This window comes from Anthonomus grandis, chromosome 5, assembly GCF_022605725.1.
Source record: "Anthonomus grandis grandis chromosome 5, icAntGran1.3, whole genome shotgun sequence".
NCBI lineage: Eukaryota > Metazoa > Arthropoda > Insecta > Coleoptera > Curculionidae > Anthonomus > Anthonomus grandis.
The window spans coordinates 9,620,787-9,638,491 of NC_065550.1; the positions used below are offsets into that span (position 1 = coordinate 9,620,787).

Below are 17,705 nucleotides of genomic sequence, written 5' to 3' on the forward strand. Positions count from 1 at the left end.
TATATAAATCCATTAAATCATATGTTGAAGTTGAGCTACTTCAATTGGATTTAAATGATATTGCTGAGTGGTGTAATGGTAATACTCTGAAACGGAATGTAAAGAAGTGTAATTATTTCATTAGGTCATTCTAATAAAATTATTAATTATCAATACACAATCAACGAAAATGACCGTCAAAAGAACAAAGAAACACCACCGGAAAGGATAAACAAGCGGCTGGTAAGACAGCCGAAGGCTGTGGCAAGTCTCGCCTGGAAAGGGGAAACGGCCCAGGTCGGCTATCCACGAAAAATCCCGCAACGCGAATATCCGGCAGCCACAATTCCGCTGCATCAAGGGCGGACCTGAAGGTTGCGATCAGGTTAGACAGGGGGAGGGTACTGTTACTGTGGAGGAGGCGGAGGAGATAAGAATGCACCTCATCTCAGAAATGAGAACGGTTATTTATTGGCCAGGCGGGGATACGGAGATGTCTCTTCGCTGTAGGAACTCCGATAGAACAGAGGCGGGGTTTTTCCTGGTAAAAAACGAGGACGAACAGTCAAGGAATTGGCTGCTAAATGGTTGCCGCCCGCTAGTGAGAGGAGGTCAGAAGTTTGGGGCGACCCGGGCAGCAGACCTTCCCTGGCCGGTGGAGATAGCCTTCGTCCTCAGGAGCCAGGAAAAGCCTTTAAGAGACCGTAGAATTTCTCTACGGTCAAAACATTATACAAGTTAAAGTCAAAAAATGCTTTATTATCATAGAACATTATAATTATTTTGACAAAGCTATACTAAAGATTAAGTCAAATAAATAAATAAAAATATTTTAAGTAACAAGGTATTTAAATATAAGCTAAAATCCATAATCCGCTTTTAAAACAAATTAAAAGATAATTACAAAACAAAAAATAAATAATCGGACATTAAAAGGACACTAAAAGGCACACAAGTGTAAAAAAAAATAAGATCTTTAATCTAGTATTAGTTAATATATTTAGGCAAGCAGGAAAGAAAAACCAATGTGTCGAGGGATTAAATTATGTCTTGCAAAAATTCGCTCACGGTATAGTAGGATTTGCTTAAGAGAACATTTTTAAGTTTACTCTTAAAAATTTTAAAACAGTTGGATTCCTTCAACTTTTTTCGGCAGATAATTATAGATCTTCCTGACATTACGTATAAAATGTAATTTTTGATAAGCATTATGTGAGGAATGGGTGTTAGTAAACAGCCTCTCTGCCTTGTATTGTTTAGAGTATTAGATGAATGGACTTTTTGTATAATAAACTGAATGTTTCGAGAACAAAAAGAGAAGGTAAATTCAGCAACTTGTGTTTTAGAAGATTGCCTTGGATCTACACCACATATTCTTCTGATAGCTCTCTTTTGCAACACAAACACGGAGTGAAATAAGCCCTGATAGGCACATCCCCAAAAAACTATACCATACCGCAAGTGAGACTCGATTAAAGCAAAGTAAGCCATGCGAGCGGTCTATTATTCAAGTCAATTATTTAAGGCGTCAGTCTATTAACGTCAGAGGGTGGCAACACCTTCAGAGAATTGGGCGGCTGAACTATCAGCTTTCGGATCAGCCGGGCCGAGATGGATAAGCTGCAGCAGGCTGGGTGGCAAGTCTTTTACGAGCTGATTACCCTAAAAGTATTCAGGGTGTGAGGTAGAAGGGAGCCGTCCCGGCCAGTTGCAGTACAGTCAAGTTCCGGTGAGTCTGGCCGGCCCAAACAATAATAGGCGCTAAGGCTCCCCCACTCCAGTAAGACCTTGAGATGGAGCAGATACGGGTAAGTCAAGTGAACTTACAACACAGCCACGCCGCTACCGCTGAACTGGTTAGTGTCGTGGTTGGCCAGAAACGAGAACTTATACTAATCCTACCTTACTGCTTTAGGGAACAAATCAGAGAAATAGGCTCTCTAAAGGTAGGAGACAACAAGTACTAAAGAGGGACTTTAAAACACTCCTTAAGGCTCATTTTCCAGGAGAGGGCGATACGGTTACGGCTCCGGTCGAGAACCATCAGGAGTCTGATTGGGGATTGGCTGGAGAAATAGTGATCGATAGCCCTATCAAATGGGCAGTGAGTGAATTCTGTCCATACAAGGCAGCTGGGCCAGATAGAATAATCCCAAAGATGGTCTAGCTTTAATCCTTCCTCAATTGAAGGATATTTTTCGGGCTAGCGTAGTAATGGAATATGTACCGAAGGCATGGAGGGCAGCAAATGTGGTCTTTATCCCCAAAGCGGGCAAAAAGGACTACAGCATCGCCAAGACTTTTAGGCCCATCAATTTAACGTCCTTGAAATAACGAACATTTTTGAAAGCATGGTCGATAAACATTTAACTGAGGTAATTCTGAAGGCAAATAAACTGCATAAAAAACAACACGCGTACACAAAAAGGCGGTCTACTGAAACTGCTCTACACGCCGTAGTTGAAAAAGCAGAGAGAGCCATCAATAATAAGAAGGTTGCATTAGACGTTGAAGGAGTCTTCGATAAGGTAAAGACCAATCAGATTTGTCAGACTCTACAGACCACGAGCATACCGGCTTCATTGGTCCATTGGGTCAGATCAGCGCTGCGACAGAGGACTGCTAGCTCAGCTCTGGTAAATCACCGATCGAGGTGAATGGTGGGTGCCCGCAATTGTCTATCGTCAAATCTTTGGTGGTCTCCTGAGGCAGCTTGAGCAGGAAGGGTTCTATGCGAGAGCCTATGCTGATAACAGACTGGTTATAGTTACAGGCAAATTCATTGAGGTAGTGTGATCGCATGCAGGATCATCCAAAGGTGGTGCGTGAAAGCGAGCATCTCTGTCAATCCTGACAAAACAGAACTCATACTTTTCACAAAAAGGAGAAATCTTGCAGGACTAAGGCTGCCATTAATGTATCAGATACCTCTGCACATCAGGCAAGAGGTCAAGTACTTAGGCGTGTATCTGGACAGCAAGCTAATATGGAGTAAGAAAGTGTCACCGAGGCAGTCAACAAAGGAATCGCCATCTTGTGGTCAACTTCAAGTGTAGTTGGCATTAAATAGGGTATGAGGCCCAACATCCTGCACTGGATCTACTACTGTAATCAGAACTAGAATAGTGTACGGCTCGGTGGTCTGGTGGACGGCAACAAATAGGTCTTCAAATGCTCAAAAACTAGCTAGACTGCAAAAGCTGGCCGGTCTCAGCATTACAGGAGCGATGAGAACCATAACAGGTGTAGCGCTTAACATCCTTCTGGACTTGCCGGAACTCCCGCTGTAGATTCAGATGGACCCGCTAGCAACATATGTAAGGATGAAGGGTTGCGCCACATAGCAGTATCGACCCGGCATCGGATCGCACCCGGATACATCTATCACCAAACTGGTAGTGGTAGAGAAGGAAATACCAATTCTACCGCCCCTTAACGCAAACTCAGAGGCCACTGCGTGGTTAGGAGATTCGTTTGAGGTCGACATAGCAAGCAGGGAAGAGTAGCCTAATATAGAGGTTTGAACTCAATCGATTTGCAAATATGGTACACAGACGGTTTAGGAATGGCCCACACAGGGCTATCAGGAGCTGGAATGTATCGTAGCAATACCGATCAAGGACAAGCTTTCTCGCTTGGAAGACATTCGTCAGTCTTTCAAGCCGAAGTGTTCGCCACTCACAAAGTGGCCACCAGGAAAAAAGTCAAAGAGACTGAAATAACACAGACATAATATAATAACATCAAATGACCTAGCGGAGTGGAGAGCAATGCGCGGGCGCACGAGTTCGCGAGGCTCGGATCAGCTCTCCCACCAATTCGCTCCGAACTCTACCTTGGACTAAGTAAAAGATATTTCCATGTCCTAGACAACTGGGCATGGGAAAAGACCAGGAAAAGGAATAGCGGTTGTTGACCGGCCAAAGAACTGCTATCAAATTCAACTAAAGCTAGAATAGCGTGGCTGCTGCCCCGGCACAGGGGGATTATAGCAGACCGAACCGGAGTCCTAACAGGTCACTGCACTCAACCGACATCTGCATATCTTAGGCGTGGTGCCGAGCCCGCTGTGCCATAGTTGTGGCCTAGCGGTGGAAACGGCATATCATTTTATAGGATGGGCTAAGTTTAGGAGAGAATCATGGGTGCAGCATTTCTGCCACGAGAAAAACCAAAGGACCTTAACTGGGAAGGCCTGCTCTCCTTTATTAGGATGGGTCGCCTGCTTAGATGACAGCGGTGATGACGAGATTCCAGGGGTTGGCGGAAAAGGACGCTGGATACTGTGGCCCCACCATTACTACTACTACTACTATTCCGACACTCAACAAAACACAAAAAACAGCGTGTCAGGGTATAGCAGGAACGATATCAACGAGACCGACTAGAAAAATATCAGGAGCAAAAAGGCTACTTACTAATTACTACCAAATGTCGCACCAATCATAACGAAGGTTTGACATAATGCCCTAATTCGACAAGACAGGGGACCTTGAGCGTACGGCACTAAAAACGAACAAAACCAAGGTCACACAGCTAGACAAGCCCTTTGTAATTGAGGAAAGGGACCGCTGGGAACAAAGGTTACCCCTAAAACAGAAGTTACACTGCGGCCATACCCTCGAAGATCAGGGTAGCAGTGATCGTAACTAGAGGATAGACAACAGGGCAGGCAACTCACGCTGAACCTAGACGCAATAGACAGACATACAGGCAAACATAATAGGAATCGAGACTTTTGTCCACTTGATGACGGAAGAGGCGCCAAGGAGCCGAACCTTCCCAATCAGTAGATGAGGCCAGGCTGCAACAAACGTGTTAGGACAGCTCGAGACTAGTTCAAAGACAAAACTGCTGGGAAGATCTCGCCGACCTAGCCAAAGACCAAAATATGGTGCTGCAGGAAGGGCAATCTAACTTGCAATGAAAGTGGCCAGCAACAGACTCATAGCCCCGGCCATAAACCACATTCTGCGTCAGCGATGAAACCTGGAAAAGGGATATCAGACGTTGGTTGGAACTTGAAAATAAAAACTACTAGAAGCAACTGCTGCAGGCTGCTCACAGGTCATGTACTCTGCAGGATTTGGAAAAGTAGATGCACGCTATCTAGAGGTTGTGAAGGACGATAGTCCTGAGCGAAGCTAAACCCTCACCAGAGAGGATAAGAGCTACACTACTGGTTTTTCTAAAAGTTGTTAAAGAATTACGGGTGTTCATGATGAATTTGTTCGCCGAAAAAAAAAATTTGAGAAATATTTCTGCACAAGGTGTCCATCTTTTAACCATTTGTACTACTTTGTGTATTTATTTATATTAACTCTACACTGGTCCCCAAAAACTCTCCGTTTATTTATTATTTGGATAGTATGTGCACAACTATTTCAGAGATTAAATACAAAATTTAGAACAAAATAGAAATTCGTTGATTAATCTTTCAATCATTTTTTTGCAATAACAAAATGAAGACTTTTCAGAATAGGAGAATTTCCAAGACATCTATACCCCAAAGTTGTCGGGTTGTAGATTGCATATACTCTTGGCATAAACCTCATATGTTTAAAAACAATAACTCATTTTTTCGAACCTAATAAATAATTAATAATAATATAATCTAATAGGTATTCTTTTAACACCGGATGGGAAATATATGAAAATAACAAGAAAAATTAATAGGATTCCGAATTTATTTATTTAAGACAAAAAAGGACTAACAATACGAATAAACATCCTAACATTAATATTTGTTTAATTTTAACATACCAACAATGGAAATAAGCACCAAACTCTGTTAAGTTTAAAATTAAATTAACTTTTAAAAATGAAAGCCTCAAGTGTTCTCTTTGGTTAAATACCATTTTCGTGTTAACAAAACAAAAATGAATATTTCTGACCAATATGGGTGTTTTGAAAAAACTTCCCCTATTGAATAACTGTCCTACCGCCTAGCAGTAATATAATTTTTAATCTAGTATCTATGTACATCAAAAATGGAAACCACTTTTCACCTACGGTCATGGCAGTTTTAATTTAAAGTTTAAGTACGCAGAAACATCGCAGCCTGTCTAAAAAATATTTGGATAATTTCTTTGGTGAAAGTGGCTTCTAACAACAAAAGAATAACGTATATGACTATAAGGGTTAGGAAGGCGATGTATTTGTATTAATTTTTCATTTCGAACAATCTCTTAAGGAGAATGCTGTTAGATAAAGGCATACATGTCTAAATCTATTATAATGAATTTTATTTTAATTTAAAATCTTAGTTTTAAAAGTAAATCGATTACAGTTTTAATCGTAAAACACGACGCATATAAGGCTACTTTAGGACTCCTAAACAATCGAATTCTGCATAAGTGAACAATGTTTGAACATAGATTGATAATATTTCTAAAATTATAAATATTTCTAAAAATATGAAAAAAGACTCCAAGAAATTGTTATCGTTTGAATAGTAACAATGCGTGAAAATGAAACTGGCAACTATAATTTCAATAAGGTCAGGTACGTTCGGAATAAAACTGATGGCTTTTCTCTGAAGGTACCACTTTTAAGTTTTTTTATTAGTTTATTGCCTGTGTCTTAAGTTTGCTTCTTTTCCATGGTCTGGGGTGTTTTTCCTGAAAAAAAAAATGGTTAGAATAAAAATTGGTGCAAAAAGATAATCAAAACACTAAAGAAAAACACAAGGCCTCAGCTTAAGACATTTTAAAAATAGCGGCAAATTTGAATTTTAAGACTATTAGTATTTATTACGATGTTGAAAAATATATTTTAGGAGCATTTTGATCTAATACTAATTGCATAAACTTAACTTTTCGCTATGCGTATTAATAGCACAGAATCTAAATTCAATTCGACTAAAAAATAATTATTTCAGCTTGCAGAACTTTAGAACAACGCATTTACTTTAACAAGTTTTATTTAAATTGTTTATTGGAAATATAAGAATTTTAATCAATAATAAGTTATTGAATGATATAAGTTATTATTACTTGAAAATAAAGCCAGACCTTTGTTTACATACAGTGTTTTAAATCATTCATTTGGCCAGAATATTACTAAACTATAACACCCTGTACCTATGTATGAATGTGAAATTGCCAACTAGTTCGAAAAAAAAGTTAACTTAACGATAAAGGGCGATATGTTAAAGGGTTGATTAAAAGGAAGCTGGAAGAAGAATTAGGACCATTAAATAATAATCAATCATTCTCAATTCCAGCTGCAACATCAATAAAATATTTAGCCATTCATACTGACCAACATATAATAAAGAGAGATTTGCAACTAAAAGCGCTGACAAATGAAATAAGGGGTTCCGTCTCCACATTTAAATATTTAAAAACATATTTAAACATCAAACATCTTAAAAACTTTTATTACCATTTAGTTCAATCCCATTTAAATTATGGCTTGGTGGGCTAGGGTGGAATCTGTGACTGCCATTTGCAACAGTTAAATGTGGTACAACAGCAGATACTAGCGTTCTCAATAAAAAAATACTTTATAGTAAAACTGAAGTTATGGATGTAAGAAAACTGTATTCGTTTAATTTAAGACAGTTATTCGTCAGTTTGGAAACTGGAACTCTAATTGTTATGAGCTTACTATTTTCCATAAGCACTCGCAATTTTTTACAAAAAGATGAAAGTTTTCTTTACAAAAGCCAACTTAAATATGTTTTTTCTAACGCAAGAAAAAAAGAAAATATTCTTGAATTATGCTGAATTATGATTTCAAGATTAACGTCTTTAGGAATGATCGTAAATCGACCATAACAGGGAAGGCCAGGTGGTGGTACAATGATGGCGTTGAGAAAGTGTATTAAGGCTCGTATTTGTGCAAACAAAGAAACCACAGATAATTATCTGGGCTTACTCTGCAACTATGCTAACATGTCACAAATAAATAGTATTCCTAACTGATACAGGAACTTTTAGATCCTGTTTTTACAAACATTGTGTGTAGAAGTTTCAATTGTGTTCAAAGCACTTACGAATGATAAACAGCATCACCTTATGAATGAATAGCAGCTTATAAATTATTACTTCCTTTACATAACATGAGTAATCTCAAATATGATTATTTTTATTTAGATTTTCAAACCTGTGATTACTATTCTATGAATGACTTTTTTGCCTCTATTTCTTGGAAACAGGAATTTGATACAATTGTTTCAGTTAAGCATTATAAATCATCTAAATTTCCTCCCTGGTTCAGTCAAAAATTAATCATAGAGAAAAAAAAAAGAGCACATAAAAAATATAAAACTTCCAAACTTGAAGTGGATTACATAGTATTTTCATTTTAAAAACTAGGTGCAAGGTTATAGGTGATAATTGCGATGTAACCCAAAATTGAAGTAACTTTTGGAAACATGTAAATAACGTACGAAGACCAAACTCTTATCCCAATAGTATGCAGCTAAATGGCAGATTTGCTGAAGGACGTCAGGATATAATTAATTTTTTTGTCCGTCATTTTTCAGCAACTTACAAAAAGCTTGAAGGTACAGTTCTCAATTATAATAGTATCATACCATCAGTCTTATTAAACAATTGTGTGTTCCCTAACCAAACCCCTACATTATCTGTTTTGGCATTCGATATACAGTGCGGCTCTCAGATGCCCCCTTCCTCCTATCTTTTAAATACGATTATATAAAAATTTTAAATTTGGCACACATCATTAGCAACGTAAATACTACTTTTTGGTCCGTAGCTCATTTTGCGAAACTTCAAAATGGCAGTGGGACGCCATTTTGAAAAATAAAATTAAATAGAAAGGGGGTCATGCGATACATCGTTTGATAGCTAATTAAGTCATTACTTCTACCCATAGCAAAATGGCAGTCTCTCAAAACCTTATTTTTCGCATTTTTATTTTCTTTCCTACACCTGTTCAGGTGTAATTTATTTGTAGGTTTGTTCCTGTCAAATAAACTGATCGAGGGAGTTTTTAGTCTGAGTGAGAAAAACAGCTGAACGTCGGCCCTGGGTGTGCCGATTCTTACTATATTAAATAGTAAGAATCATCATATTCATATTTCATAAAAATACTTATGAAAATATTACTATTAGCTTTTGCTAAAATCCGATAGGGGGCGTTGACTTGGAATGTACTCTATTCATATATTTTTATGCTGTTAAAAGCAGGGAACAAAGCTAAACAGGTTGATAAAAACCGCATTCAGATATTACTACTCAAACTAAAGTTATTAACAAATATGTAACCATTACAAAATAAAAATTACAAAAATCGTCGTAAATTTTCAATACCTTAGTCGAATTAAGAAAACTTACTTTTACATCAATATTTATTTAAAGCAAGAAACTAAAAATACTAGTTTTTCGAAAATCCGCGAGGCGGCGCAAAAAGTTGTAATACGTTGTAGTCCGGTAATGCCGGAGGTAGATATCAACTTATATACTATTTAATTTTTAGATTCCGTATGAAATACCAAAATAATTTAGAATAAAAGATGATACTTTATTCGCACGGTTAAAGCCATTTTGTCTACTTGTAGTGGTTTTGTCCAGTCAATTTTTTTTTGTATGTTAAACATGTTTATAGTTTAGATGTAACTAAAAATATATGCAGCAAATAGATTTAAAAAAGTCAATATAGGAATGAAAAAATAATAGCATTCTATATCTGATAAATAGTGTTGACTTTAACATAGTAAATCTTAATTGTTTTTGGATCAGTTTTGAAGTATTAATCGGAAATCATTGATCACATCATTCACCGTAACGATTTTTAAATTTTACGAATTCTTTTAAAAGAAATTCTTTCAAAAACAATTCTTAATACTTCTATAGTGTCTTAAAACATTCCTGCTATTTGAATGACCTTATATTAGGTTGCGTATAAAGCAGGCTTTGAAAACATGCTGGGTGCAAGAAGTTCAGCATCAAGGACGCTGGAGTATAAATGTATGGTGTGGTATAATCGGTGGCACAATTATAAAACCATATTTCTTTGACGAGGCACTAATTGGTAACGTGTTCTTACAGTTCATCAGAAACACATTGTCGATCTTATTGGGAGATGTAAACTTAGGCGCAATATGTTGCTGCAACTTGATGGTTGTCCAGCGCATTTTGCAATGTAAAACACCTAAATGCAGCATACTCAGATTAATTAATAAGAAGAGGAAGCCTGTTTCCATGGCCAGCCAGGTCACCCAACTTTACCGTTTTAGATTTTTACCTCTGTGGAAGAGTAAAAGATCTGGTTTTTCGATCTAGGCCTACAACCAGGGAAAATATGATCCTCAGAATTCAAAATGCGATTCAGGACTTGCCTAGAGAGGAAATTGAATATGCAACATGAATTGATTATGCACATCAGTTCAAACGTGCCTCAATGTTTATTTTCATATTAGCCATCAAACATATTGCTAATGTTTACTCTATATATAGTAATTTCTTGTTAAAATGTCTGAGATTTTTAAGTTAGTAGGCAATTTGCTATAAAATGAAATTGCCCATACTTCTGAATTAAATTGAAAAATAAAAGTCAAAACATCGCTAGAAAAAATTGACAGATATAATGTTTCTCTAGATTCCAAACTGCTTAATCTTACGCATGCCTGTGAATGAAAATTTGCATTTGATACCAGAATCCTAATTCAAATTAAAGTTAGGGAGAGGAGAAAGCATCTTTAAACATTTGTATAAGAGTCCGGGAACCCTTCGTTACCCCACTGGTAATACTGGAAGTAAAAACCACTCATAATAATAAACCTCCTGCTCGTGTAACATACGGAAGTTTGATCAATAACATGTCCAATTTTCAGCATGCTAATTGGATGTTTGTCCTTAACTCTCTGTAGTAGGTACCAATGTAAGTACCTTTTATTCAAATTCGGTTATTATTTCTATTCCAGTATCGTGTATGTTGTTTTTAACCTTTAGGAAATTAACTTTTTATACCAAGGATACTTTGCCACGTAGCGTTCTGTACTTCATGAGTTGCCGTACAGTGACTTGTATTGCAATTAGTTCTTCCATATCTGCCGTACAAAGAATACAAGTGGCTTACTGCGTTTAACTTAAATCCGAGAAAATCGAGTTTTAATATTTCTATTTGTATTGATTCTCTCATGCATAGTAAACTCTGCATCGATATTATTAACAAATAATACTTGTTTCTGTAAAATGAAATAAATAGTGACATATAGAAAAAACTAAATTTTGACAAAAATGTCAGGTAACCGCTTTTATGCTTTGGACTGCAGATATGCCAGATGTATAATCCGCTTCCTTCATTGCGGTGCGTTTGTTCTTCATCTTTTTCATAAGAACTGATTACTTTCGCAAACATGTGAAGAGAAATCAACGCGCATATGCATTAAACAATTTGGGAACCTGTGGCCAAAGAAGTGTTTTCTGTTTTGGCTAAAGAGATATGATTAATAGTAAAAAGTACGTAATTGCTATCGTTTCAAAGCAGTCGCATATAGCAACAAATGTGCAGTTTTTAAGCGTCTCATTGCAATAACACATTATAACTTTTATATGAACTTAATTAGGGTAGTGCAAAATAGGCTTTTTACGAAACTGTGTCCGTAAAAAATCTGAATCTAGATAGATACTCTATCGATTATTCCGCTATTAGATGCTTACCGTAACTTGTTCAATGGCCATAAATACACGTGCATTCACGCCCAACAAGAAGTACTATGTTTTCTAGATAACATATATCTTAGATTTTCATAAATCAAAAAAAAAAAAGTTAGATACTTAGGAGACACTTTCGGACATGGGTTCCTATACTAATGTCTACACTTAAGGTCACAAGTAACCACCAGATGTTTTATTCCATAGTTTTAAAAACAGATTTTCATCCAAAATATATATACCGGGTGTTCCCTTTCAAATGGTCAAAAATGCAATAGTATATACAGGAACCATAAAAAATTAGTTTTTGAGATAAGATCATCCATCGATGGTCGGCGGTGCCTCGTTTCCAAAATACAGGGTGGTAAAATTAAAAAAAAAAAAAAACGTTCTTTTTCCTCTGAATTAAAAACGCTTTAAGCGATTTAAATGAATTTTTTTGGGTTTTAAATAATAGGTGGTGATGATAGCTACTTTTTGAGGAATTTCAGTTGTCCAGAGCCGGACTTGCAGCACATGTATAGGTCCCGTCAGTAGAAAGTTTCAAGCCATTCTGTGAGAACGAATTCGCGCGGCGCGTCGAGATGCACGCCTTGCTTTTCCGGCTGACTTCTCCCCATTAAACGGCCCTAACGCTTTTAGAATAAATTAATTTTTGTGGTAGGCGAATTTTAACGTCCAAAATATCGCTCTATGTTTTTAAACAGAGTTATCACGATTTAATAGTGCAACATATAAAATAATGCTATTATGTCTTATGTCAATAATAATGGAACATTTTATATCTTTGTGAAACACAACACATAAATCGAATCAGTTGAACACCTCAAAATGATATACTATACTGGGTGACAATAAAACTACTGTCTTCCAAGTAATTCCAAATGCTATGTAATAGAAAAATTAAACTTGTGAGAAATAAAGAGTGGGGTTTAACCGAAAGCGTTATTTTCCTAATTTTAAATTTAATATATTCGTTTTATGTTAATAACACCTATATTTTTACGACATGAAATTACTTTAGAATCCGATACCCACTACCTAGAATTATATACTGAAAGTTTTTGCATTTAATTTATTGTCTTTATCTAGATTAACAAAATAAGCCAACTTATACCTTACTTTATAAAGTAAAGACATTTTTAGAAAAAAAAAATTATGTAAGAACTGAATATTTAATAAATGTTTTGATATTTTAAAAGCAGACTGGCAAAAGCTATATCTTTTAAAAAAATTTTTGAATTTTTTAGGTTTAATTCAAATTCAAAAAATACTAACGGATATGAAAAATATTAAAAAAACAGAATGGACATGTTTAGGGCGAGATTTTATCACAAAATACCAATGTCTACTGGACTATAGTAATTGGACCATGATGGTAAAAAGCAGAAGAGGCGATATTTTCATACCAATTTTAAATAGTCCGGAGGAAGATGTTTTAATAATACCACCTAGGTGCGAAGTGGTAAGAAAACTAAACTCGCTAAAAAATCTTAAAACCGACGCAGTCATTGTAAATAAAGAGATCGCTTCAGGAGTTTTTGTCGCCGGATCTATAGTGTCCAGTCAGAGCCCATTTATAAGGATTTTAAATACAAATTTTGATAGTGTAACCTTAAAAAACCCCAAAATAAGTCATTCAGATTTAACCAACTACAACATTCTTTGTGTTCAAAACAAAAATATTACAACTCAGCAAAACAGAAACGATCTATTATTAAGAGAATTAAATACACAAGGTATAGCGGAATATTTACAAAATGATGTGATTAATTTATGCCAAGAGTACTGTGATATTTTTGCACTAGAATCAGATTTACTGACAACTAATAATTTTTACGAACAAAAACTAAGACTTACTGATGACTCCCCAGTTTACATAAAAAATTACAGGACACCGTACTCACAGACAGACGAAGTTAATGCGCAGGTAAATAAAATGCTTAAAGACAATATTATTGAGCCATCGTATGCCGAATATAATAGCCCAATATTATTGGTTCCTAAAAAATCCAAAGACGGTGAGAAAAAATGGCGTCTAATAGTCGATTTTCGCCAGATTAACAGAAAACTTTGTGCTGATAAATTTCCGATTAAGTCAATTTCTGAAATTTTAGATCAATTGGGAAGAGCCAAATATTTTTCTACATTAGATCTTAAATCGGGATTTCATCAAATACCCTTGGAAGAAAATTCCAGAGATATAACAACTTTTAGCACAAATCAAGGTTCTTATAGATTTACTAGGCTGCCATTCGGTTTGAAAGTTAGTCCAAATAGTTTTCAGCGAATGATGAGTATCGCTTTTGCGGGAATAACCCCCGAAAAGGCATTTTTATATATGGATCACCTAATTGTTATTGGATGCTCAGTAGGTCACCACCTTGAAAATCTAAAAAGTGTGTTTAGTACCTGTCGTAAATTTAATCTAAAATTAAACCCAAACAAATGTGCATTTTTCCAAAACAATTGTTGTTACGTTGGTCATCAAATACGCGCGGATGGTATTTTACCTGACGAATCGAAATATGAGGCAATTCGTAAATATCCAATTCCAACAAACGGCGATGACGTTAGGCGGTTTACTAGTTTCTGTAATTATTATAGAAGGTTTATACGAAATTTCGCAGAAATTGCTAAACCACTAACTAAGCTAACAAAAAAAAATGCACCATTTGTATGGACCAAAGAATGCCAAGATTCGTTTAACAGGCTGAAGCATATGCTTATTGATCCGCAAATATTACAACACCCAGATTTTTCAAAGCCTTTTATCTTGACAACCGACGCGTCAAAAGAGGCTTGCGGTGCAGTTCTATCTCAAAAATCAAATGGTCAAGATCTGCCTATAGCATATGCGTCAAGAAGTTTCACAAAAGGAGAAACTAATAAATCTGTCATAGAAAAGGAATTAGCAGCCATACATTGGGGCATTAATCACTTTAGACCTTATTTATATGGCACACATTTTTTAGTTAAATCAGATCATAGACCCCTAGTTTATCTCTTTGCAATGAAAAATCCTTCTTCAAAGCTAATGCGCATGAGATTAGATTTAGAGGAATATGATTTTGAAATCGAATACATAAAAGGTAAGGATAACGTCGTAGCTGACGCGTTATCTAGAATTAATATGCAAGATCTTAAGAATATGACGTCAGAGTCTAAGCAAATTTTGGCAATAACTAGGTCTATGTCTAGAAAACAACAGGGAACATTCGTGTCCCAAAATAATTCAAAAACGCGTTCTCTCGAATCAGGTAAAGACTTAAAAATAATACAAACAAATGATAACTACGATTTAATTAAAATTCCTAGTATAAAATTTATTATTAAGCCAGATTATTTACGAATAATTTTGGAAAATCACGGTAAAAATAAAATCAGCGCTGAAAGCAAAATGAATTTCACTAATGGCAATTTTTCTTTAGGGAAAATATTGTCTCAGCTTCGAATAATGGCTAGTGAAAACAATTTGCAAAAATTAAAATTAAGATTAAATGATGAAATATTTAGTACGTGCACGTTTGAAGATTTTAAATTACTAAGACAAGACTATTTACACAATTTAAAAATATTTTTATACCACGACCCAAAACTTATAATAGACAAGGATGAAAAACAAAAACTTATTCAGAAGTATCATGATGACCCAATTTGCGGCGGTCACTGCGGTCAAAAGAGACTTTTGAAAAAACTAAGAACCAAATTTCGTTGGAAAAAGATGTCACGTGATGTTGCAAACTATGTAAAAACTTGTAAAAAATGCCAGGTAAACAAAAGCAAAATTAATCATCAGGAACCCATGGTCATTACGCCAACACCGCAACGAGCTTTCGATATTGTATGCATAGACACTATTGGCCCGTTTACAAAAAGCGATAACAATAATGTTTATGCCGTAACCATGCAATGCGAATTAACGAAATATCTTATCATCGCGCCTATACAAAATAAAGAAGCATTAACAGTAGCCAAGGCAATAGTAGATAACTTTATTTTGGTATATGGACCGATGAAAGAGATTCGTACTGACCTAGGGACTGAATTTAAGAATGAGGTTTTAGAAAAAGTGACCAATCTACTACAAATAAATCACAAATTTTCGACAGCCTACCACCACCAAAGCATCGGAGGTTGTGAGCGAAATCATAGAATTTTAAATGACTATTTAAGGTCGTACATTAATGATTCTTGGACAGATTGGGACAAGTATATTAAATATTTTTCATTTTGCTTTAATACAACCCCAGGAGTTTTGCATGATTATACGCCTTTTGAGCTAGTTTTTGGAAGAAATCCTGAGTTTACTTCTGACTTGACAAACAATATTGACCCAATTTACAATATTGATGCCTTTTATCAAGAAGTTCGTCATAAACTTCAAATTTCTTTACAGCGAGCGAGAGATTTTGTAATCAGAGCGAAAGATAAGCGCAAGTTAGAGTACGATAGAACTTCTCAAAGCCTTAGTCTGCACCCAGGTGACTTTGTAGTCATTAAAAAAGAAAATCGGACGAAGTTTGATCCTTGGTTTAACGGCCCTTTTGTAGTTATAAGTACAAGTGGGGTAAATTGTACAGTGAAAAGTGAAAAAGGGAAAGTAATTACTGTGCATAAAAACAGAGTACACAAATACTGTGCTAGTGAAAATTGACGTATTATGTATGTATATAAATCTAATGTCGCGACAAATTAAACAGAATTAGTATAGTAATATTATATGTTGACATATACTCACACATTGTAAATAACTTATTCGCAAACATTATTTTATAAAAGTATTTATCGTAGTAGTGTGACGTATAAGTGTAAGGATAATTATGGTAATAGTGATAATAATTTGTAAATATTTTAAGAGTAAGTCTTTATAGTAAAAAAAAAAAAAAAAAGGGGTAGGATAGACTAATAATTACGGTATTTCACAAAGCAACACAGCTTTCTCAAAATACGGGCAAATATTTTATTTAAAACGAATGTCTTTTATCTTTGCCCAAAATAAAAGCCATTCTTTTAAAAGGGGAAAGATGTGGTGCTACCTTTATGTAAACTATTTAGTATCAACAACCCAACGTCAAATCTAGGTCGCAACACTGATGTAGGTTAATAGATCAAGACCAATTAATATTATTGTTAACGAAATGTATATGTATTTTCTATCTGATCAATATAGTCGATTCTAAACCTGAGACGAGTCTACTTTCTTACACATGGACAGTGGCATAAAATGTCTAGTGGTTTGTTCAGTTACATCTGCATATTTTCTTGTCGCCCAATCGATTCCCTGATAACACGTGAGATATGAATTGGTGACTTGTCGTGAATTATTTTAAAGCCATTGGGATAGATGACGTCAACGGACGGCAGCAACATATTTTCGAGAATGGTCGATAATGATCTCCTGTCAGATTGCCCTCTATTTGCCAAAATACTCCAGGACCATTCAAAGACATCCAACCACAAGCACCTGAGAATCTTCCACTTCAGGGTCTCTTACAAACATATTTAGGATCGTATCGGGTATTATAGGGATGATAAACTTTTACTTAGCCCGAAATTGTCGATTGCCAAGTCTTTTCGTCCATAAAAATAACATCGTTCTAGAATTCTCAGATATAAAAAAATGTCAGAAATATCGAATAATCTATTAAAAACTCGCGTGTCGAATATACGGGTTTGCGCATCGAAAACTTCCCTCAAGGCATTACAGGAAGGAAAAGAACTTTTCTTCCAAACATACGTCAAGTTTGTGTGGGCGGGTGATGCTTCTGACATCAATTTTTGATGTCAGAAGCATAACAAAATCTTAAATTCATTAAAAGGAAGCGTCATCCCCAAATTTTTTCCCTGGAAATGGGCTCAATAACTCATTAGAAAGGGCTTTTAATTTCATATGCATCGTTGCTTAATTTTTGAAACCCGAAGTTTTAAGGAAAATGACGTCTTAAAACTAACGTTTTTAACATTTTAAAGCGTGTAACGTCAAAACGGTTCAAGTTAAAGCAAAACGGCATTTACATTCCTTGAAATAATTATTATGTTTGTCCAATACTATGTATAATTCGTAGCTGAAGGACCACACTGTTAGCTAAGTTAACC

General features: G+C 35.7%; 1 protein-coding gene across 2 annotated transcripts in view; it reads right to left on the reverse strand.

Annotated features, from left to right (window-relative positions):
- Nucleotides 1-5,648: 5,648 nt before the first annotated feature.
- Nucleotides 5,649-17,705, reverse strand: part of LOC126736470 (neuroplastin) — a 33,467-nt gene continuing 21,410 nt past the window's right edge. For both annotated transcript variants that reach the window (XM_050440849.1, XM_050440850.1), the window contains one exon: nt 5,649-6,599. In XM_050440849.1, coding sequence (XP_050296806.1) covers nt 6,548-6,599 — 52 coding nt within the window. In that variant the 3' untranslated portion in view covers nt 5,649-6,547. The remainder of the gene's footprint in view (nt 6,600-17,705) is intronic.